At 36.5% G+C, this 23,746-nt stretch overlaps 1 protein-coding gene across 3 annotated transcripts in view; it reads right to left on the reverse strand.

The window, feature by feature from the left end:
- Positions 1-22,196, reverse strand: part of adgrg2a (adhesion G protein-coupled receptor G2a) — a 29,652-nt gene extending 7,456 nt beyond the window's left edge. Inside the window, exons 1-32 of one of the 3 annotated variants that reach the window (XM_017414129.2) lie at positions 21,792-22,194; positions 18,911-19,008; positions 17,833-18,158; positions 16,107-16,365; positions 15,613-15,675; positions 15,266-15,295; positions 14,226-14,348; positions 14,041-14,088; positions 13,889-13,962; positions 12,469-12,564; positions 12,320-12,363; positions 12,093-12,229; positions 10,835-10,946; positions 10,698-10,756; positions 10,566-10,613; positions 10,343-10,410; positions 10,221-10,255; positions 10,012-10,048; positions 9,869-9,903; positions 8,846-8,973; positions 8,628-8,745; positions 4,855-8,357; positions 4,617-4,735; positions 4,399-4,535; positions 4,154-4,310; positions 2,947-3,102; positions 2,624-2,746; positions 1,994-2,036; positions 1,344-1,447; positions 1,045-1,169; positions 593-861; positions 409-508 (exon numbers count right to left, since the gene is read on the reverse strand). In XM_017414129.2, the coding sequence (XP_017269618.1) occupies positions 409-508; positions 593-861; positions 1,045-1,169; positions 1,344-1,447; positions 1,994-2,036; positions 2,624-2,746; positions 2,947-3,102; positions 4,154-4,310; positions 4,399-4,535; positions 4,617-4,735; positions 4,855-8,357; positions 8,628-8,745; positions 8,846-8,973; positions 9,869-9,903; positions 10,012-10,048; positions 10,221-10,255; positions 10,343-10,410; positions 10,566-10,613; positions 10,698-10,756; positions 10,835-10,946; positions 12,093-12,229; positions 12,320-12,363; positions 12,469-12,564; positions 13,889-13,962; positions 14,041-14,088; positions 14,226-14,348; positions 15,266-15,295; positions 15,613-15,675; positions 16,107-16,365; positions 17,833-18,158; positions 18,911-19,007 (6,773 nt within the window). In that variant the 5' untranslated portion in view covers position 19,008; positions 21,792-22,194. Of the gene's footprint in view, positions 1-408; positions 509-592; positions 862-1,044; positions 1,170-1,343; positions 1,448-1,993; positions 2,037-2,623; positions 2,747-2,946; positions 3,103-4,153; positions 4,311-4,398; positions 4,536-4,616; positions 4,736-4,854; positions 8,358-8,627; positions 8,746-8,845; positions 8,974-9,868; positions 9,904-10,011; positions 10,049-10,220; positions 10,256-10,342; positions 10,411-10,565; positions 10,614-10,697; positions 10,757-10,834; positions 10,947-12,092; positions 12,230-12,319; positions 12,364-12,468; positions 12,565-13,888; positions 13,963-14,040; positions 14,089-14,225; positions 14,349-15,265; positions 15,296-15,612; positions 15,676-16,106; positions 16,366-17,832; positions 18,159-18,910; positions 19,009-21,791 lie in introns of all 3 variants that reach the window. The other 2 variants (XM_037973279.1, XM_017414130.2) reach the window with 2 other exon arrangements.
- Positions 22,197-23,746: the final 1,550 nt, after the last annotated feature.

Genomic DNA, 23,746 nt, shown 5'->3' on the forward strand with positions numbered 1-23,746 from the left:
TAGTAATATCATGTTTTAGTAGTTTAGTTATCCTGTACCTTGTTAGCATTGTCATGTTTTAGCTTAGTTATCTTGTCATGTTCTGTAACTCTGTCTGTAATTTTGTTCTTGTGTTGTGAAGCACTTTGAGTCGCCTTGTGCTGAAAAGTGCTATATAAATAAATGTACCTACCTACCTACCTACCAATAATGCCAAAAGGGAAAGAGTGTCAGCGTGGCTGGCGATACTCTCCAAATGTTACTCTTTTAACATTTTTAACAGGGTCTCAGAGTAAATCTGAAGAGGTTTGCTGAAATTTCTTAATTTATTTTTGACAGGAGTATCCTTGGAAGAAAATGGAAAAAAATCCAAACACTGAAGTTTTGTCTGAATGGCAAAAAAAAAAAAAAAAATGTTGAGTATCTTACAAGTCATCTGTTGTTCCATCTGTGTATTTTCCGTATGTAACCAGACCGTAGTTGTTTTTATCCACTGCTATAACAATAATCACCACAAAAAGAGGAATACCTGCAAACAATAATAATTAAATAATAATTCAAAAATCATCACTAAATTAGCAAATTAGAGGAATGTATTTAACAAGGTTCCTACCCCAGCCCATCAGTGAGAACTTCAGCATGTATCTGCTCAAGTAGGGTGTAAACACTCGCACGATGCTCAGGTACATGTGCAGGGCCTCGAGCCCTGCCCAGGTGAATGTCGTCAGCAGGAAGTAGTGCAGGAAGAAGGCAGTGCTGATGCACAGACCCTCAGCTGAGTATGTGGACAGCCATCCATTTAACAAGAAGACCAGGTTGAGGAGGAGGATGGACAAGCAGAGCTGGACCAGGATCTTAGCTGGAATATCTCTGAGCAGTTTTCTACAAGGATTGAAATCATATGTATTTTATTTAAGAGAAAAAAACTGAGATACTAGCTAATGTGCATTTTAAAATGGGCATTTTTTATATATATTTAAATGTCAGCTTAAATCACAGTGGGATGTTTTGTTATGTAATACTCAGATGGAGGTAGTCTACAAGGAAAACAAATGGAATACTTACTCAAATAACAGATATGTCAGCAAAGTGAAAGCTAGAAAAACACAAGAAATTCCACAGCCAATGTAGGTGATGAAAGTCAAAATTCGTGCCTGCTTGTGGTCAGTTATTCCCTGTCTGGACAAGTCCTGTGTTGAAGCAGAGACAAACACAACAAGTAATTTACACAATGTAAAAAAAAAATCTAATTGACCCTCATTATTTTTTGTTTTAACAAAATGTAATTCTGTTCAAGAGAACTGCTGACACTTCTACTAAATTAAAACAGCAGCAAACATGTGAAACAAACAAAGTGAAAATACCAGCAGTATTGCAAAAGATGTGAGATGGTTGCAGCTGCAGCTTGTGTACTCAGGAGTGGCGTTAACCACAAAGCAGCCATCAGATCTCCAGCCTCCTCTACCCACTAAAACAGAGAAACATCATGTGTTGGAAAATTATTGTAATATACTGAAGACAACTCAATTTTTTTGGACTAAACTTTTTGTTGATTTGCTTTTCATTTGAGGAGTTTTTGTTTTTGTTTTTCAATTCAAACTCAAAAGTATGGAATTTCAAGCTTAAAAATAAACATTAAACAGTGGAAGATTTCTCTGTTTTCATATTTACAGAACATAAATTTGTAAGTTTTGAATCTAATCTTTACTTGCTTTAAGACCATTTTACACCTTCATGTTTGTGACCAAAACCTTTCTTATGTGAACCAGGCCAATAAAGGGAGAGTGACTTGCATGTGAGTTCAGCTTGTATAAACAGAGCAACTTGCTGCAATTTTAAAATCTGAAACTCCATCATTTGTATTGAGAAATCTCCTCACATGAAAAACAAACTGTCTTCAAAGAGCAAGACAGGGAGTCCAGTCTTTAAAAAAAAAAAAAAAAAAAAAAACCTGGACGATTGAGAATCTACACAAACAAATTAAGTCCTAATGGACCCGCATGTTTATACTCACTATTCAAGGTGAAATCCCAGAATACACAGGATATGTTGCTTGCCTACAAACCAATCAAAAAGAAGTATCACATAGGAATTGCTAATTGTACATGCATGCTTTTATCTGAAAAGAAAAAAATGTTCAAATTTGTTCTTATTATTATCATTAGTCTTGTTGTTAACTTCCTCTGTTAAGAGTTTATATTTGCAAATAGGGCCCCTTCACTACACAGATGTATTAGAGGCCTAGCAAAACATTTCATGCCTAAATATATATTTTTTGTCTCTTTTAGTTCTTATCAAACTCTATCTATATGGCAATTTACTTTGGAATGTAATGTCCATTACTTCAGAGAAGGTTTGATTTGGACCCAAGAAATCACACAGTGCATTTGATTGCTCTGATTAATGATCAGTCAAGTCTCTTTGCAAGTTAAAACAAAAGACACTGTTAGAATGTGATATGTCAAATTCATAATTATAACTCATTATCTAATGACAACACAGCTGCACAAGAAAAACATTGACTTAATACCCATTATCACTTAACAAGATCTAGCCGTTTAAGGCTTGTGGAGACAAATTACTAAAACATAACCTGGATATGCTGAAGCTAGGTGAACAGACCCTAGGTGTTAGTATAACTCACTTGCACAGGATGGGTGTTTTTGATCATAAACTTGATGTTCTCCTTCAGATTGTTGATTGACAGGTTTGCTACACTGGACCCCAGAACTGGACTGACAACAGTTTGGTTGTCTAATGCTGCATCCTGCAAAATGTAAAAAATATAGATGAGCAAATAAAATGAACAGTTGTATACACTTTCATCGAAGGACTTTGTCAAATATGTTGCAATTACTAATTTATGATCTGGTCTGAAACTGAAATTAATGCTGGACCTACATAACCGGGTAAAAAAAAATCACACTTTTGAGTTCTTAAATAAAGACATCAGCTGCAAAACTGTACCATAAATAATGAATTTTTGGTGTAGAACGTGAACTGGACTCTGCTGGCCCACTTCTGCTCTTCTGGAAGAAGACCGGCTGTAAGAGAGGACGGTAAGTACACCGAGCCCATTGTAGAGCCTGACCTCTTTAACCGGGACTTGCTGAGAGCACGGAGCTGAAAGAAAGACCATAACAAAATTAAACAGAAGTACACTATATGACCAAAAGTATTTGGTCACACCTGTTTATTGTTGAACTCAGGTGTTTCAGTCAAAGTTTGGGCTTGTGCTATATAAATAAATTTGACTTGACTTGTGCCCTTATCTCCAGTGAAGGACAATCTTAATGCTTCAGCATACCAAGACACTTTGGACAACGTTATACTTCCAACTTCAGGGACAGCACTTTTCTATTTAAACATGACTGTGTCCCAGTGCAGAAAGCAAAGTCTCTAAAGATTTGATTTGATGAGTCCAGAGTGGAAGAACTTGACTGGCTTGCACAGAGTCCTGACCTCAACCCCACGGAGCACAGAGCCAGACTTTCTCATCCAACACCAGTGTATGTCCTCATATATGCTCTACAGAAGGAATGGGCACACATTCCCACAGAACCAACACAATCTCACGAAAAGTCTTCCAAGAAAAGAGGCAGCTGTTATAACTGCAAATGGGAGACAAACTTCATACAGTCTACGTTTGTGTGATGGTCACATGTGGCCAAATACTTTTGTCCATATAGTGTAAACATTGAAAGCAGTGGCCTACAATTGGTTACGATAGCATTATGTCAGTTTATGTCACAGTATTTGCATTTAAAAACTTAAAAACCTTTTTATATGCAGTTTATGCATTTTTATGTTTCAAATGTAATTAACTGGTCTCTTAACTGTACAGTAAAAATAAGAAAATTATAAGTGTGATTTTTTTTTTCCTTCATTAGTATCATTCTTTTTGTATTGGTTGCACGTCTTGCTCCTTTTCTGTGTTAGCTTCATTCACAGAAAAGACAAGAAAAGTCAGCAAATACAGCCCAAATATGATCCGTCAAGCCAGTTGGCCACCCATCCAAACTTCAGGAGAGTGAAGCTAAATTGCTACACTTATTATAAATTACAGGGGTTTGCGGGATTAGTAACATATGTATACTTTTATTTTAAACAGAAACATTAAACTGAGAAGCTGCTGTAATATAGTTGGTGATTACTGCACTAATATCTTGGTTACCTGGACATTATTGGTGTTCAAAATGTCCACAGAAGTTGTTGGAAAGTTGGTCCCATCCACTGGCCTGACTGCCAGAACCAATGAAGCTGAGGAGAGGATCACCCTGTCACCTGTGACTTCCAGTTTAAGACCCAAAATATCCACCAATCGAATTAGCCTGTCAGCAAATAAAACAGGAAACATATGGATGGAACACTTATTTTTGTGCATGTTGGTGTTTTCTTTGACGGGTAGGTACACCAAACCTGTTAGCCAATCTATAAAGAGTTGATGAATCCCCATTCATCAGGTTGCTGATAACATTGATGATTTTTTGTCCAACGGACTGAGAAACAAATTCACCATCCAGAAGTTTCTCCAGATTGTCCACTAAATTAGACACCTGAAATACTCATAAAATTATAGACACTTTATATCCAAATGAAACCATCATCACACTACTTAAGTGTAGTAGTTGTTTCACCTGAGTGGAGTTGAGCTGAGATGTATTCTGGGTTTGATTCAATAGCTCATTTGCTTGTTCCTCCTCATCTTTTTTATTCGTTGTTGTCTCTCCCGTAGCCACCAAAGTAGTTTCAGTACCTTAAAAAAATGTTATCAAAATTTTATTTGTTTTATACGTGGATTTCTTAGGGCTAAGAAACATTCTTGATTTGGTTAGATTAGTAATAATAATTAAAAAAAACATAAACTTTACTTACTGGATATTGTAGTGGTTGTTGTGGTGAGAATGGTAGTTTGGAAAGTTGACTTGGGAGAAGTTAGAGATATGTCAGCAGTAGTGCTTTTTTTCTCAGCTGGAATATGTGTGGTATTTGCAGTAGTTGCAATTGTAGTAAAAGCAACAGAAGCATTAGCTGTAATTGTCAAGTTGCTTTGTGCTTTGGTTGTTTGGATGCTGCTGGCAGCTAAAGAGTTTTTAGAGTCTGTTGTCATGCCAGTCACACTAACTGTGGTGTAGTTTGCAGTGTGATTGCTCAATGAAGCCTCTGTGGGTTTAGTTGTAGTGTCACCCAAAGAAGTTGTCGTTTCCACAGTTGAGTCTTCCATGTTTGTAGTCTCAGTCGCATTTGTGGCAGGAAAAAACAATGTTGTGTTTGTACTGACAGAAGTTGTGTTTTGTTGTGGCTCCCTGATCGGTAAAGTTGTTGTTTTGAATGCAGTTGTTTGATTTTGAGATATAGTGGTAGGAGATGTAGTCATTGGTGTTGTGTAATTGTTGGAAGGTGTGGATGTACTGTACACAGTTGTAAAATTATCAAGTCCATTGTACATGGCTGTGTAATTGTTGCTGGGTGTTGCACTAGTGTATGTTGTTGCGCGATTGGTGATAAATGTGGCAGGTGTTGTGGCATTATGCAGTGTTGTATAATTGCTGACAACAGCAGTTGCATTGTGCACTTTTGTGTAATTGCTGCTGTGTGTTGTAGCATTGAACCCAGATATGTAATTTTTCCTAGGTGTTGTTTCATTATAAACTGCTGTGTAATTGTTGCTGGATGTTGTTACATTGTAGACTGTTGTGTAAATATTGCTAAGTGTTGTTGCATTGTTTACTTTTGTATAAGTGTTGCTGGATGTTGTCACCTTGTTCATTGCTGTGACATTGCTGCTTTGTGTCAATGTGTCATTCACTGTTGTGTAACTGCTAGTGGGTTTTGTAGTAGTATGTGCTGTTGTGTGAATGTTGCTGGGTGCTGTTGCATTGTACAGAGTTGTGTGAATGTTGCTGGGTGCTGTTGCATTGTACAATGCTGTGTAATTTGTCATGTGTGTAGTTGCATTGAACAGACTTCTGCCATTTTTGCTAGGTGTTGTAGCATTAAACATTGCTGTGTGAATGCTGCTGGGTGTTGTTGTATTGTTTGATAATGTATAAATGTTGTTGGACGTTGTTGCATTGTCGGTAGTCCTGTAATTAGCTGTAGGTGTAGTAGCACTGTATGTTGCACTGTAACTGTTCATGGGTGTTGTAGCATTGTCTACTGTTGTGTAATTGTTGCTGGGTTTTGATAAATTGTATCCTGCTGTGTAGCTGTTTGTGGTTGCTGTTACATTAAACATTGCTCTGTAAAAATTGCTGGTTGTTGTAGTATTGTAAGAGTTTGTGTAAATGTTGCTGTGTGATGAAGAATTGTATGCTGCTGTTTGATTCCTTCTGGGGTTTTTTGCACTGTAATTGATGGTGGGCATTGTAGTGGGGTATATTGTTGTATAGATGCTTCTGATTGTCGATGCATTGTATGTTACCTGTTTTTCATTGAGGGTTGTTGCAGAGTTCATTGATTGGAAAATGTTGCTGGATGTTGTAGCATTGTATGCTGCTGTATCATTTTTGCTGTCGGTTGTTGCATTAAACAATGCTGAGTAAATGTTGTTGAGTGTTGTAGTATTGGATGTTGTAGTGTGAATGTCACTGGGTGTTGTACCATTATACATTGTTCTGTAATTTTTGCTGGGTGTTGTAGCATTATATGTTGTTGTGTAAATATTCATAGGTGTTGTGGTATTAAACACTGCTGTGTGAATGTTGCTTGTAGGTGTAGCATTATATGTTGTTCTGTAGTTGCTATTGGGTGCTGTAGCAATGTATATGTTTGAGTGACTGTTGCTTTGTATTGTAGCATTGGGTGTTGTCATGTGAATGTTGCTGGGTGTTGTAGCATTATGCACTGTTGTGTGGTTGTTGCTGGTTAGTGCTGCATTATATGTTGTTCTGTAATTGCTACTGGTTGTAGTAGCATTGTATGTGTTTGAGTGAATGTTGCCAGGTTTTGTAGCATTGAATATCGCAGTGTGCATGTCACTGGGTGTTGTAGCATTGTACGTTGTAGCGTGAAAGTTGCTAGGTGTAGAAGAATTATATGTGTTTGAGTAAAAATTGCTTGGTGTAGTAACATTGTATGTGTTTAGGTGAATGTTACTGGGTGTTATAGCATTGGACGTTGCTGTGGGAATGCTGCTGGGTGTTGTTGCATTATACAGTGTTGTGTGATTTTTGCTAGTTGTTGCATTGTTTGCTCTTGTGTAAATGGTACTAAGTGTTGTTGCTTTGTGTGTTGTTCTGTAATTGCTATTGGGTGTTGTGGCATTGTAAGTTGAGGTGAGAGTGTTGCTGGGTGGTGTTACAGTGTACATTGCTGTGTAAGTGTTGCTAGATGTTGTCGAATTGTTAGCTGTTGTGACATTGTTGCTGGATATTTTTTTCTCGTACACTGTTGTGTTATTGTCGTTGGGTGTTGTTGAATTGTATTCACTAGTGTAGCCGTTGCTAGGTGTTGTTGTTCTGTAGAGAGTTGTGTATTTGTGACCAAGTGTAGTCGTATTATTATTTTTGCTTAGAGCTAATGAAGTGTATAGACTTGTGAAATTGGAGTCAGTAGCTGGGCTAGATGTCATGTGATCACTTTTGTCTGTCGTTACATGGTAAACTTTTGTGTGATTGATGTTTTGTGATGTTACATTTTGTGTGTATATATAATTTGGAGCCACGGTAGGAGAATTACTTCTTGTTTTACTTGTGACTGCACTGTTGGTAATCATTGTGGCACTGTTTTCTGTGGTTACATCATACACAGTTTTGTAACTGTTTGTGGATGTTGTGTCATTAGTGGCTACTGCTGTGACATTGTATACTGTGTGATTGGGAGAGAGTTTAACTGTAGTTACGTTGTACTTTGAAGTTTCATAGGTTGTAAACACACTGGGTTTAGTTACGTTGTTTACTATTGTGTGATTGGGAATTGTAATTGTTGCTTCTGCTGTGGTCATGCTGAATGCTGTTGTGTGCTGAATGCTGTTGGGTGACAGTGTAGTTTTAGAGTTATTAAAACCTGTGGCATTGTTTTGTATATTTAAATTGTTAGTAGCTGTTGTACTGCTGTGCAAAGTTGAGTTGTAGTTCGGTGATGATGTACTTGTGTTTTCAGACAAAGTTTCTTTAGTTTTGTTAAGAAGAGTCCCAGCTAAATGGTGTGAGCTTGTGTGTAGGACTGGATGTTCTGTTTCAGATTGTGTACTGGCTGAATGTGTGAATGGCACGTTTGGATGAGAGTCTTCCGTTGTGTAGGTCGCAGATGGCAGTGTAGACTTAGGAGCTGCCGTGACACGGTTTGTCTCAGTGGTGGCTTGTGTTGGGCGTGAAGTTTGCGGCTTTGGAGAGCAGCTGTCAGCCAGGAGAACAGCAAATGTCTCATTAGCCTCGCTGTTTAAAACAACAAATGAAAAGTAAAAGATGTTAATACACTTTAGAGTAAAATTATAAAATAATATATAGGGAAGAAAATATATCATCTACCAAAATGTTTTAAGTTTGGCTCTAGAGATTTATATTTGCTCAGTTTAGCACATGATTAGAAATTGTTTCAGTTCGTTGTATCAGTTTATTGTTGTACTAAGGCAGTAAATGTTAGACATCACATGGCTGTAATTTTATTAAAGTTGTGAAAATTCTATGGTTTGTGTGACTTGATACCATTCAAACAAGACTGGGTCAGATTGGCAAATATCTGAAGGCAGCCGGTCAGAATCAACCCAGGTTAGATTTGACGCCAAGAGGCTATCGACAGACAAACCAGGAGGGCCACACACCACTGACGAAACAGAGAAACATGTCAGCATTATTAAAAAACATATGCTCACATATTTTTTAAATCATATAGTAAATTGGTAAAAAAAAGAATGCATATTTACTCATGCGATTAAGTGGGCTGTCACTTGTGATGAAATTGGTCTTGTCAATGATCTGTTGCACAAAGGTTTTTAAGGAACAGCCATCAATGGGTCCAGACATTTCCAGTATCACCAAGCAGTTGTACAACCTGAACATCAGCAGTAAAGAGGGATCATTAATTTTAAACAATACAATACCATACTGGACTCTATTTAATCTCTGCCATTTGCCCTCATCTACTTTATTAGTGTCTGCTTTGTTACATCTAATCACAGTTAGCTATGACTTAGTTATTTAAAAAAATATATAGAATATAACAACACAGAATGAATCCAGCAATGTCAACAATTTTTGGAACTCTTGCTACTGCAGTGCAAGTCATAGATTGGTACATATGTACCTTGGTTTTAGTGATACAGTTTGGCATAGGTTTGGTACAAGGATTCATATTCTTTTCCCACCAGACAAAAAAACCTTCCCAGAACCAAAACCAGAAAAATATTCATCCTTGCAATAGGGGAAGCTCTAAGGTAGCATTTACAGCAACACAAAATTTCTAATTGACACGTTATGCTTATAAACACATGGTGACACATTTAATAGAGTTTATTAGAACCCAGAGGATGTTTCAAAGTAAAAAAAATATGACTTATTTGGCTTTCCATATGGGGTTAATTTTTAACCTACCTGGCTTGCCATAAATTATTGTTTTTTTATCGCTTTATAATGGTTAGGGCTAATTATGCTATTGGCAGTCATTTTTAAAGTTAATTTGATTTCTATAGATTTTCTTAAGTACCTCTACTTGGGGTTTCAAGATCCACAGTGGAGTTCTGAGAACCTCTGCTTTAGATAGTCTCTTCCTCTACTCGTTTTCTGGTATGGCAGTTAGTGAAAAGCATGAGAGCAGTGATTGCCTGTGACATATTCTTCATTAGGTTCTATGTATCCACCTCTAATGCCTGTATTGTGACAACTTGGGATGAAAACAAGCACCTCTAGTAAGTGCACATTTAAAGACAAACCAGAAAAAAAATGTTTACCTTTCCTTTGTCCCATGACATTCCAGATGAGCACCCTGAAAATAAAAATAGAATTTAGGAAACATGGCTTATTAATCTCATGTCCAAACAAATGTTGTTGTTTTTTTATATTTCTCTTTTTATAAGTCTGCAGTAACATTTACCTTGTAATGATTAGAAATCTCCCAATAATCACTGCACCTGGGACATAATTAGCAGAAATTCATATTGAGTGTAGATATAATTTTTAAGACAATGTAGTCAATCAGATTTAAAATTCAACAAGCTGATAATAAGTTTTTTTTAGTCTAAGACTAATACACAGGTACAAATACACTTTTAGTCAGCTTCATTGTGTTCTTCAGTGACTTACTCTGACTGTTGCAGACACAGGAAAGGTTTCAATAACTGTCAAATAAAGTAAGTGTGTATTTAGTATATTTTTACTAAATATTTATTATGGTGTATAATTAAATCACAGTGGTTTGTACATACCAGATTTTTTATGTAGTCAAGGCTATCAATCTTACTGGTAATATTGATTCTTATAGTGTAAAACTGACCTGAGAAATTGAAGGGAAAAAAAATAAGATTTTTATGATATGAGAAAAATAAGTATATATATATATATATATATATATATATATATATATATATATATATATATATATATACACACACAGCGTTTACACAGATTCTTCTTTCAAGATTTGCTTACTTGCGGTATCACAGAAAGCGGTGCAGTCACAGAAGCGAGGCATAGGCCCTGATGAACAGATTAACATTGATTATAATGATCAGAAGCCATAGTTAACTTTGTTAGGAGAAAAAAAGAGTAAGCAATACATACGGTGACAGACGTTTGTCCTCGGTTGTGGCACTGGCTCAGAGTTTGGCTCAAACAGAGAGCTGAAGAATACAGATGTATATGAGAGTACAGAGATGTACACAGAGTAACACAGGAAAACAAGAGGTGAAGCTGCTCACCATGTGACCTCGGAGATCCTATTGGACTGACAGATATCGTCCGAGGAAGATGTGGATGTGCATCTCACAAAGCTGCCGTTAGAGGGCGACACATCTTCACAGAGATTTCGACCTGACATGGACAAAAGAAATACGTTTGGAGTGATAAAGAAGTTGTCGTTGTTGGACAAAACCCTCATATTTCCATTTTTAAATATTTTTTCCATTTCTATTTCATGTTTTTGCAAAACCAACTATTAATCACACTTCACATCTGTCTGTGGAATTTTTATTACTATTTAAAGAAAAGTGGCAACAGTGTTGACTTGTGACTAAACAGTTTATTAATTTTTTTATGAATCATATGTTTACTACATGTATGTCTAGATTCCTTTTGTTGTTTTGCGTTGAGTCCAGGCCAGATTGGACTGGACTCATTCTGTTCTACCATGCAACATTTGGTTTTGTTAAACAGGTTTATAATTCTTGTAAAAGATGCTATCTCAATATTGTGCAAAAATACACTTTTATGCACTGTTGTCAGAGGCTTTTGAACTATAAACAAATGAAAGTGGTCCAAAGAATTGTTCCTGAGCTCATGTAAACTTTTCACAAAAGAATTGTTTTCTATTAAAATAGTATACAATGTGAGGAATTGAGGTTCCCTGAATTTCAGTCATTTTTTCCCCCAAGTCTCCAATTTACAAAGAGCTTTATTTGAAACTTATGATATTATTAGGTTTCACGAATGATCAAATTTCCATTATATCAAAGGTCAGACCTTCTTTTTTTTAATTGTAAGAGAATGGTCTTGTGTCATATTTCCTGATAAAACACTGTATACACATAAAAAATTGTTATCTGACGACCAGGTGCTTCTGATTATTTTTTCTAACAAGACAATATAGTTTTCACACAAGGACTATTTTCTTTAAGGCTTGTTTTCTACTCTGATTTTCTAACTTACCTTTTTCATGAAGAGTAAGCTTGAACATGTTTGCTTCGTTGGACTCTTCTTACACAGTTTATACATTAAAATGTAGACATTATGTCAACTTACAAATCAATAAATTACTAAACGGCTTTATAGAAAAAAAAAATGAACGTATGTTGGAATTTCAGGCAGTAGCTGCATTGATAATCTTCTAAATTTCTTAGGAAACTGGTAAGTGGGTATTACTCTGTGCTGGGAAACTGTAGTTTCCTGAGTCTGTTGTCTTTCAGTGGAAACTTCATCAATGTGAAAATGTAGTTGATATATAACCGAGTGAGTGCTCACCGACTCTCTCGACATTTGCTATGATCCGCGCTCGCACTGATCCTGCAGCTTGCTGCAGTGCAGACTCTCCGACTCTCTGCAAGTCACACGCTGATACAGCATGGCTGAGCAACAGCACTACACTGCAGGTTGTTTGGCTGGAAATAAAAGTAGTCACACTAGTACAAGAAAATACAATCTGGTTTATAAGCGGAAGTTTTAAAAAGTAGCTATGAACTTGCTGTTACCTCACGTTCACGCCATTATTTCCTCGGCATGACACCTCAACAACCTGAAAGAACAGAGAACGAGAGTGACGCCTTTTTGTTTGTGTAACAGGAAAAAGTGCTTACTGAAAAGTGGGACAGTTTTGCTATAGACTGTGGAAAAGGCTGACCTGAAGTTGTCCATCAGCCTGGCAGAAATCATTAAAGCTCATTACTTCATGTACTGCATCGTTGCTGTCATTGTTACAGGCAAACACTTTTGACACCTGAGTAAAAGATGGAAAGACAGAAGCAGACAAACGCTGATATCATGTGTAGAATATAAAGTTTTATGTGTTCAAAGAACCTGAAGCTGAGTAAGACATTATGTTTAGGTGCATTGTCACTGAACCTTGAAAGTTGAGTGAAATGGTGGCAAAAGTTAAAAGGCAATATCTGTTAAATCGCTCAGCAAACTTTTTTTGATTAGCATAAATGGCATGAAGTTCGCAGGAAATGTGCTCCAATTAATTTTTATTTTCTTGAGTTCAAGATGTCTTCATTGTATAGCTTGTAAGACACCAAAAGTGAAAAATGGTGCAACAAAAACAGGCAGGTGCTGAGCCTTAATTAAACCTAAAAGAACAGCGTGTACACTCCAGATTCCAGTTTACAAGATTTATTCTTCATATAAATACACATTTGTTTTTATATTGGAAACCTCGTTTATGTTTATTTATTGACAATGTTCATAAAAGAGAAATGAATCTGAGCTCTGCAGTGTTTTATTTCTTGGACGATAACTAGACTTAAAAAAAAATCTTTTGAGTCTTGTCTTCTGGGTCATCTACTATACATCACCTTTGTGTATTGGATTTCCTCTATCACGTAACTAAAGCTGTGAACCGAGGTGTTGTATAAAATGTTATTTTCTGAAACCACAGAAGAAGAGGAAAATGAGCTGCTAACGAGGTGGTTTCCAAACATTTAATCTTGAAAAGCAGTTATTATATACTTGTGTCAAAATGATCTATTTGGGCAAACTAATTAGAAGTCATTCGGAGGAAAGTTAATGTCATTGTGGTTTTGAATATGTTGTTGTGTTTTAAATTTGTAGTTGTATTTAGTGATTTTTTTATGTGGTTTGCATATCAGGGCCACAAATGTAATTTGCCAAATAGACTTTAGCAACTTATGCACACACTACCATTTAAACTTTTATATGTTAAATTTACATTGCATGGTTATTTACACATATTTTTATGATTATTTGCAAGCACAAAAAGCAGCAACAGCAATTAGTTGCAGCACTTTTGTCAAGAATATCACAATATTTGATATCATAAAATATTAAAGAAACACTGTCAGCATAATACTCAGATTTTTTTTTTTTGTTGTAGTGCAATGAATGTCAAATCACATTGAAATTCCTCTCAGTTGCATCAAAATGTAGGAGTGTGGTGCTACTTCAGGCTAAATCTGCTCCAGAAAAACTTGCTTATGACAATAGGACATTTAAAGCAATAAAATACATAATTCAGTGCTGGGGGAGAGAGTGAAAGATGTATACAAATCTCATCATAATCAGAAAGTATAAGCTTCCACTCTCACCAAATTGTGGACATCTTGTTTAGTCTGATTGCTCTTTTCGCCCTCCACACTTAGGAGCATCCAAAAATAAGCATCTAAAGGAAGAAAAAAAAAGTTGTAAGATCACAGAAATTCCTGTAAAATGTAATTGAACAAAAATGAGTAGTTCTTACTTTGTTTGGAACATAATTGACTGATGTCACAGTTCCACAGAGGTGTTCCTGCACAGTAAGTAGAAGGAAAATGTCTAAAAATACGGGGACATTTTGTTCTATACATGAGAAACGCAATGCCACATACTGTCTCTTTTTACATGCCTGCAGAAATATGGGCTAAATATGTACTGTATGTGACTAACCTGATGTAAACAATCCTCCAGGTGGGCTTTGTTTGACAGGCAGAGTTGTGATTGGATGTGTGCTGGTGCTTGTTGAGACCTGATTAGCTGGACGGGTGTTAGAGGGCAGGGTTGTTGTGACTGCTGAAGACATAACGGAAATGTGTATTTACTAGTACTAAAATCTTATGACTGGTTGTTGTGGTTTTTTTGTTCGAAATGTGCATGCATTCAGCAATATTTGTAACTATAATACCTGAATAGAAGGTGTGTATTCTCATCAAAACAATGATTACAAGATGCAGCACAAAGATAGACTATTTTATTCACAAATAGTATCTGTGCTACAATTCAGCCTTTGTCATTTTATCCATAACAAGATGAAATGATAAACACCCCTCATACACAAACACACACAGTCCCTCCCCAGCCTGGGGGAGTTTTGGACAGTTTGTCACTCCTCAGTTGCTTTGCATTTCCCCAGATAGGAAGCTCTAAAACCACCTTTTTTGTCTTTCTGATACCAATCACCTTCCACTGTATTTCTGAGCAAAACATATAGGAATTCTAACCACAATTTGCCTGTCGGTTGCAAAAGCAAACACTCTCACTGTGATGCAAACAATTGCCTTTTACATTAGGCTATGCTGCTGTGTTTTGGCTGCTGGATACAGCATGTCGCATTAATGCTGGCCAGAACCCAAATATTTACATGCCTGAAGTCCACATAAAGCTAAAAAAGCTGACAGAACAGCCTGCATTTCTACCAAAACATGGTCTCATATGCAAGCTGTTACAAATATGGCAACATCAGTTTTGTAAAACAAGTGCTTCTACTAGTGGCTGGTAAGATTAAAGAAAGTTAGGTAAGAAATTATAGGTTAATAATATACTGCTATAATAATGTACATAAAAGCATAGGGGCACAGCTTTTACCATGCATCTGTAAAATCCGGCAAGCAAGGTGAGCGACAGGTGGAATAAGGAAGAATAAAGAGAATATTAAGGGACAGTATTGTGAAAGATTATTTAAACAGATATTGTCTATAGGTAAGGCTTACCAGGTGAAAGCAGCTTTCTAGGTCCAAGTCCTGCAGAAACAGTGAATTTACTCATTAAGCTTTTAGCTACGCAGCTGAAGAATGATGTTTACTTCTATTTCTCTCGACTGATGCCTTCATTTGCACTTTTGTGTCACTCATTCTTCAGACTAACCCTGACTCCAAACCTGATTGATCATTTTGGCATCACAGAAGTGAATATTTACATGTAAAGAAGCCATTTAGTTAAGCACAAATACTGTAAATTTACAGTCGTGTGTTAGTCACATAAGGGCAAACATGAATGAACAATCGCTTACTGACGGTAGCACAAAGACACAAAGCATGCATGAGATTATACGAGTCACCTGAGTCCACGCTGTTAGTAGTGGCTGTGATTAAATTAGCCTCTCGCCTCAATCGTTTGTGGTCTACAAAACACATAAAGACATGCAACATTCAACATGCTCTACTACAGTATAACAGAAGATGACATACACTTATGATTGTTGTGTTTTGTATTGTATTAGTATGTGACAGCTACCATTTTGACTGTTTTTGTCTAAAAGTTAAATTTTTCTATTATGGTCTATAAGAAAACTGAAATAAGTCATGGTAAGAAGCATGATGAAACATTGTTAAAAATGTTATGTACAGTGCTGCACACATGAATGCTTTGTTCAACCTAAAATGACTGTTTTTGCATTCATGGTTCATGAACAGAAAACGGTCCTGCATTATGTTACAAATGCAGTCAATAATTAGAAAAGAACATTTGTGCAAACCAGAAAGAACGTCAAGAGTACAGTTAATAAATCTGTAGGAATCATAAGGTAAAAGTTGTTTTAGTTAAATCTCTCACCACATGGGAGATATGGATCTGTTTCTTTGGCTTTGGAACTGGTCACTGACCAGTACTGTGCATTCCAGCTGATCACAGTCCCTTCCTCGCAGGCCTCGTGGACCCCCAAGTCTGCCCACATCCGGAACAGGTACAGCTCCACTTTTCCCATCTCAACTCCTGGTAACTGGTTTTTGTGACGACAGCCCAGCCACAAGGAGCCAGAAGGAAGGATGGCCTGAGCGATGACAGTCCTTTCTGCCACTATTGTCCCATTAACCTAGAGCATTTATACAGCCTGTTTTAGTATTTTATGTAACAAAAAAAAAAAAACAATTTTGATTTTATATATTTTGGTGTTTAAGAACATATATACATATTTTTCTCTATCTATATATTTTTTTTCATTTTTTAACTTTTATTTCTTTTTCAGATCTGACCCCCTTACCACCACATTGTGTACATTTGTCCAGTAATGTATTGAAACCATGCAGCAGTCCTATGGAAAAATCAAGGAGCAACCTTGTTGTGGTAGACACAAATTTCCCAGTCCACTAATTCAAAAATTCTCAATTTCAAATTCATGTTATGGGAAGGAATGAATCATTGTGAGGGGGAAGTACAGTACAACCATTTCTTCATTCTTTAAGATGTGTTTTTTGTGTTGTTTTGTTTGTTTGATATGTATTTTTGGTATGACAACAATCAATTCAATTTGTTTTATGCACCAACATTTAAGGTTTAGGAAAAGATCTGGTTTGGGCACTGTGGTTTTACTGGGAATAATAGAACTCTAATATTGGGCAAAGGTACAAGGTATAATCATTACTGGAGGTGGGATTTTTTACCATTTTAAGCAGGTTGGCTGGTCTAACAAATAAACAAGAGACTAGTTTGTCTGCTTGTTGCTTGCTGTAATTTCAAGACATTACAAGTCCTGAGAGGAACCAGTGAGCTGTCCAGGGTGTACACCACTTCTTGTCCGGTCACTGCTGGGGATAAATACCAGCTCCACACAACTCTGACCAGATGAAGCTGGTACAGGAAATGGATGGATGTATATTTTGAAAAGTTAAGACTTTTTTTTCTACAGCTAAAAACTTATTAATTATTAAATTTAAACAAGTAAACAGCAACTAAAAACTGAACTAACACTGGTTTAAAAACAATCACATTAAAGAACAAACATGCCACAGAGAAGAATGTAAACTCTTTGTTGCCCTAAAATTTGTATTAGTTGATAATACGTTCTTGGACATTCATAGCAGAGATCACTAGTTGAAATGTTGTTCTCATATTTTAGTGGTTTCAGCTTCTACTTCTGTGTTGAACTCATGATTATTTCCCCTTTTTTTCTGTAGGACCAGGTAACAATTGTGGTGCAGTGACAATTTAAGGCTATGTTCTTGAAAGGAAAAGTGATAGTCAAAGTAATCAAAAGTAATTCTCTAAATGTGGAACTAAAAATATTTTGAGGCCTGTTAAGTTGTTACCTTTTTTAGTTGTTGATGTTTGTAAGAATAAAAGTATGTTGAATGTCAAAAATCTGTTCTACTAAATAGTCTAACAGGCTAAATTAGCAATAAAATCAGTTAAAGGCATTTTAATATTTTTATAAACTTTAATTTTTATAGTTTATAAGTTATAACAAATTAGTCATTCTGTGCTGCATTGCTAAATTTATAAGAGAAAAATAGCTTGAGATTTATTTTATAACTGGTACATAATAATACATTCCAATTATTACCTCCAGACGAAATGTATTTCTTTGTACGTCTCTCCTTAGACAAACCCTGTGCCAATGCATTGGGGACATCTGAGCTGGAAAACGGTGTTGAACTTGTAGCAGCCACACATATATTGTCTGAGTGTCTCCCTCCACGCCTAAGACAGGGTTAGGTGCATACGCTGAGCCATAAGAAAAAGCCACCCAGGCTCCAGGGACGACCACACGAATATCCACACACACAGTCATTTGAGAAAGCCACGGCATGGCTATGTTGCTTTGAAGGGTCCAGTGGTCTTCGCAGCCATTTAATACTGCCTTAGTGTCTCCCAGGAAATAGCCAAGTCCTGAAAAAAATGAATATATATATTGTTTTTATTATTCTGTTTTATAGTACATTTTTCACATGGGACATTGAGCTGCAAACAGAGGTTTCTCCAAACTAAGATCAATTTGAGATGTACAGCACGTAAGATACTGACTGCTCATAACGTGTCTACAGAACCTCACTTCAAAAACCTGAACCATCTACTGCGTGTGGGACCCATACTGCAAACAGACTGGTCATAAAAAAACGATAGAAAACCAAAATAGTAAGACTATTAGAGTATATCAAACAAGGCCGTCAGCATTTTTTATGTGATTTAGCTATATGGTAATGAAAACAACAAGAAAAAGAAAAGTAACCATGCCCAATGTGTGGTTTTTTTTTAATCCTTATCTTTTAGCCCTACCCCATATAGTGTGCAGAGGTTATGGATGTCCAATTGTCATGGTGTGATGAGGGACAGCAAAGGGGGAGGCCTATTTACATTGTGTCTGCAGGCTTAATGGCAGCAACTGATGATGTATCCATTTCTTGAAGGGTTGTCCCATTTAGAGGAATATTTCAACCACGACATTGTATGGCTTTGAATGAAGACCCAAATGGCTTAGAGTGCAAAGCTGCAGTACTCATTTTAGTGAAAGCTTGGCATTTTGTAACACAAATTACACACCAAAGTTCTACACGATAAACAGATAATTAGACATTCTTCAACTTCAAGACAAGTTGTTTGTGTAGATTCCATTAGGTTGGCCTTTATGAATGACTTTTTACCTGTGGGTGGAGAAACTGCTGCCAGGAAAAAACAGATGACTTGAAGGAAATGAAGTTTCCATTTCCAATTTCCTTCTAAACAAAGGTCACACAGCATCCTAGAAGCAAAAAAACAGTTTTCTTCTGAGTTTACTTTTTAGCGTTTCACTTTGCTCTTCTCTGCGAGCTTAGTCAAAAACATTGAACTGTACATCAAGATCTTTTTTTTTTGTACAAGTGGAATTTGTTGTACTCATCCACCTTTGTGTAATCTGTGTTTCTAGGTATATTCACAGCGTCTCATAGTAACAGCTGTGGGATTGTCCACAAAGTGTCCTTTACAGTAAACGATATTATTCATGCTTTTGTGTGCATGGAGGACATGACTGTGGGGCAGGGAGGGGAGGAAACAGTGGATTGAATTACACACCTCACAACATTCACACCTTTCAAAGTGACGAGTTATTGTTGCAAGAACATTTAGGAGGCTGATAAATCCCAGGTCGCACATGTATGATTTACATATTGCACTTTATACAGCACTTTTACAAATTCAAGGCATGCAACATAATACGATATCACTGTAGCACTGCTTCTGAGAGTTCAAATATTTGTTTGATTGTGGAAAGCAATAATTTGTTCCTAACAATATACAACTATGTGGCACTTTACAATAAGTAATAAATTCAAAGTATTGATTTTAGAGGGGTTTTTTTTAGATTAAAACAAGTGAAAATCTAATTATAGTGAAGTGATAAAATTGTCTGAAGGAGATTTGGCTTGTTTCAGTATTCAGTCTTTTTAATTTCATAGGTGAGTTTTTGTGTCTCAAATGTTACACCGCACAGATAAAAAAACCAAACGTTTCAACAAGTGATGCAAATTTCTATTTCAGAACAAACACTGGTTCTCTTACTCACAAAGAAAAATAAATTCATATCAGTGTTGTGACACCAAAAATGTAAATTGAGTTTAGTTTCTGCTGTAAATAAGCTGTGGTTTATTAATCTGGAACCAAAGCTATCTTTGGTTCCAGATCTTTATGCAAGTTTACATTGTATATTGTCAAAAATTGTAGGTATTTGCCTCTGTGAGATCAGTATATTAAAACACTTTAAATTCTTTGACAACACCATCTGATGTTCATCGTTTTTCCCCCCTCATAGCAATTTCCTGTGCAGATACTGTATGAATTGATCGCTAAGCTTTCTTGGTTCCCAGGTCAGCCTGAACTGGTCAAAGATTGTTGCAGACGGTCACACAGTTAAGTATGTAGGGTGTGGTTAGAAGAACTTAAATGTTAATTGCTATTGTCGCAAACCAAACTTTACATAACCTGGGGAAATAACATTTAGTACAATAACAGCGAAAAGCAACGAACAGGAATTTAAAGAAGTACTGAAACACAATGGTCTGCCAGTGTTTTATGGAACCAACAGAAGTATATGCTTTACAGCAACAAGTGAGCAGTATGTGGAACTAAAGGAAGGCAAGCTTTGTAAAAGTAAAAAAAAACAAAAGGGAAATTAAAACAGAACTATTTAAGTCAAATTAACATGAACATAACATGAGTAAAACAGAAAAGAAAGTGAGAAAACTAAAAATAGCATGCAACTTTCACAGACTGTTAAACAAGTGTCTGTGATTAAGTTTTACTTTCTGTATGTTTATTTGGCTAATATTTAGCATTTATTTGAAGTTGATTTAATGGCCCGCCTGCTTCTACAGTAGCTAAAAGCAAATCTGGCTTTTAGTTTGTGTTCCACAGTATGATTGGCTAGCCTAACAAACATATTAAAAGCATATAGTTTGTTGCCTACTTATATATATTTGTGGGCAATTTGTTTACTGTTTCTATAAGACCGCATTTTTCATCACTAAGCTTTATATTATTCGAATACATAGTGTTGCTATTGATGTTTTGTTGTTGTTGTTGTTGTTGTTGTTGTTTTTGTTCTGCTGAAAACAGCAGTGAACTTGGCATATTTGCATCTTTTCCACAGCACATGTTAAGAAAATACATAACAGGTTATTTAAACGAAAAGACACAAAGAAGTAACTTCAAGCCTTTGCTGCGTAGATTATTCAATCCAAGCCATGACAAACTTTTTTTCTGATTTGAGCATACAAAAGGCGTTATCAAAGTACCATTGCATTATATTACCAGGGTTGTTACAGCAAAATAACTGTGTGCAGCCTGCCAGCAGTCACAAAACAAAACAAACTGATAATTATCTTACTGTACCAGATTATTTTGAACATTCATGTAAAACGATTTGAAATCCACCAGCATGTGTAAATCACCAGCAGCTAAAAAGCTCATATCCTTCTTGTTTTTTGCGTATGTTCGATCAAGTTCTGCTGCTTTTCCAACTACAGCTTTAAATAAAGCCCTTGTTTTTTATTTCTATGATTTTGATTTAGCATCACAGTGGACACATTTTTTTTTTTATAAATGATACATAAACCATATATTTACATATAAAGGCATTTCCTTTTGCACAAGTATTTTTGTTTCCACATACAGACATATTTTAGTAAATGTGATAATAACAAAGAATGTATGCTGCATGAGTTTCAATGGATCAAATCATTTATGGGGCTGCACATAAAATTATGTCTAATTTATTGTATTTGTCTATTAAAGCTGATCCTCATCAATCTCCACTCCATCTTAGTGTTATATGGCCAACCTGTACATAATCTAGCTGTCATTCGTAGTCTAAAATTATAGCTTTCTAGTCACCTGATGGTTTAGCTGTATTTTATGTCTCTTTATGTCTTGTTAGAGAGAGAAAAAAAGAAAAAAATAACTTTAAAAAAAATTGCATCTGCAAAAAAGTGTTTAAAATTTTAGTTTAGTGTGTATAAAAGCTGTACATACATAGTTTAAATGCCTTACCTGATGCGTCTTTAAAGCAGTTTATTGATTGTTGTGTATGAATCTTTCTAATTGAATTTTATGGAGGTGGACTTGTGATCTTCATTCTGGTCCACACAGGTCTCTCCATCATTCCTGAATTCTCCTTCATTCGTCCGCCATAAATCTAGAGTGTTTGATGTGTCTTCCGTAACTCGCCTCAGTGCCCTTTCCCCCTCCTTTGTCCTCAGTTGCTCTCTGTTGTCACTCCCGCATCCACCTGTGTCCTCCGCAACAGCATGGACAAGCAGTGGAGTCTGCAGATGGGTTGTGTGTGTACCGTGATGCCGATTCAGGAAATCAGAAATTCTGCAATGTGAAGTCTGCCTACAGGATGAAATAATGACACACACCCACAGAGGTGGAGGTGGGAGCAGATACAGAGACAGACAGTAAAACCTGTTCAGTAGTCCTGTCTGGCAGTGAGTCCATCTATCTTCGCTTTATTGCTTCTCAGCAGGGCTGGAAGGTAACAGCTGGCAGTACAGGATGCAGGGTCAGTCACTTCCTGACCAAAGTATTAGTCTTTTTTTTTTCTGGTATGTGTGTGTGTTTGACTTTGTAAAATTGCTTTAGCTGAAGAAAACAAGTTGAAACACAAAAAAAGTCAAAAATTCCACACAATGCCAAGAATGAAATTATGTTTTTGGGTTGACAAACAGGTCAGACATCTTCTGTTTCTTTTATTTCATTAACCCAAATGATAGCTTGGCTTTAGACATGGGGAATGGCATCTGCCATGAAAGAACCCAAACAAGTCCAGAGCAGCCCGAGGTCTTTTAAAATTCCGCATCTACTCAAGTTCACCATGTTCACTGACCACAAGAGGGCACTGTAAGGTCTTCTGTGTCCTTTTATTTTCCACAGTGTATCAAGTGTCAGCTTTTGTTCGTTTTTCCTGAGGGGAAACAAAACAGTATCAGATCAGTGGAGCGGAGCAGAACTGCAGCATGCTGCTGCTCCTCTTCAGTGACACAGCACTTTTAGGTTTCCCCTCAGCGTGAGTGTGAGCACGGTTTCTATCTTTCCTTCCTTTTATACATTAAACCAGTAAAAACACTCATATAAGACCGTAACAGGGTGTATGAGACAGTGGGGCACCATCTATAACGCTCAGTACTATGTGCGTGTGTCTTTATAACCTGCAGCAATAATTAAAGCTGCAGTTCCCCGCAGTGTTTCTGGGAACTCATTGGTACTTCTGCCAGAAACATCCGTTTTTTATATATTTCCCTGTAAGAAGAGCAGCTTGTCTAATTGCCTTTCAGCCACTGCATTAGTAAATGTTTGTGATATTACTTTGACGTAAGATTGGACATTAAAAAAGATGGCTTTGCTGATGCTGGAGTGTATTTTTTTTGGCCAAGCCAACAACAGAATTATTTGGGTTCAGTCAAGCTAGAAAATTTGGACAGACTCAGTCCCAGAACTGATATCACCTGAATAAACCTTTGATAAACTGCAACACTAACCTTCATTGACTGACAAAAAGTAGACAAGCTGAAAGTCTACAATCTAGTTTTAGTAAAAGTAAGTCATACTTTGAGCTGGACAAAGAGCACAGGTGTCTATGTTGAGCCTGTGTGTGGAAACCATCTACGTAGTATAAAAAACATAGTTGGAAAAGGTCTTCAGAATTATACACAAAGACATATACAAATTTTGGTTACACAAATGTCTGATGTAATATTAGCGTCACTATATTTAGTACAGTCATTTGAATAATGTAGTTGTTGCAGTTTATAAACTGTTTCTAAACCCTTGTTTCCAGTGTTGAGATGACTTTTGTTCCTATGGGAAGATTTGTTCCCCCCCCCCAGGTTCACCCTGAAAACACAGTTCAGCTAAACACCTAATGCACATAGACATTAATGCCATTGCAGTTTCATGTGTATAGTTTACTAAACTGAAGTGATGAATTTCTTTAATCGATTATT

Source organism: Kryptolebias marmoratus, linkage group LG21 (assembly GCF_001649575.2).
Source record: "Kryptolebias marmoratus isolate JLee-2015 linkage group LG21, ASM164957v2, whole genome shotgun sequence".
NCBI lineage: Eukaryota > Metazoa > Chordata > Actinopteri > Cyprinodontiformes > Rivulidae > Kryptolebias > Kryptolebias marmoratus.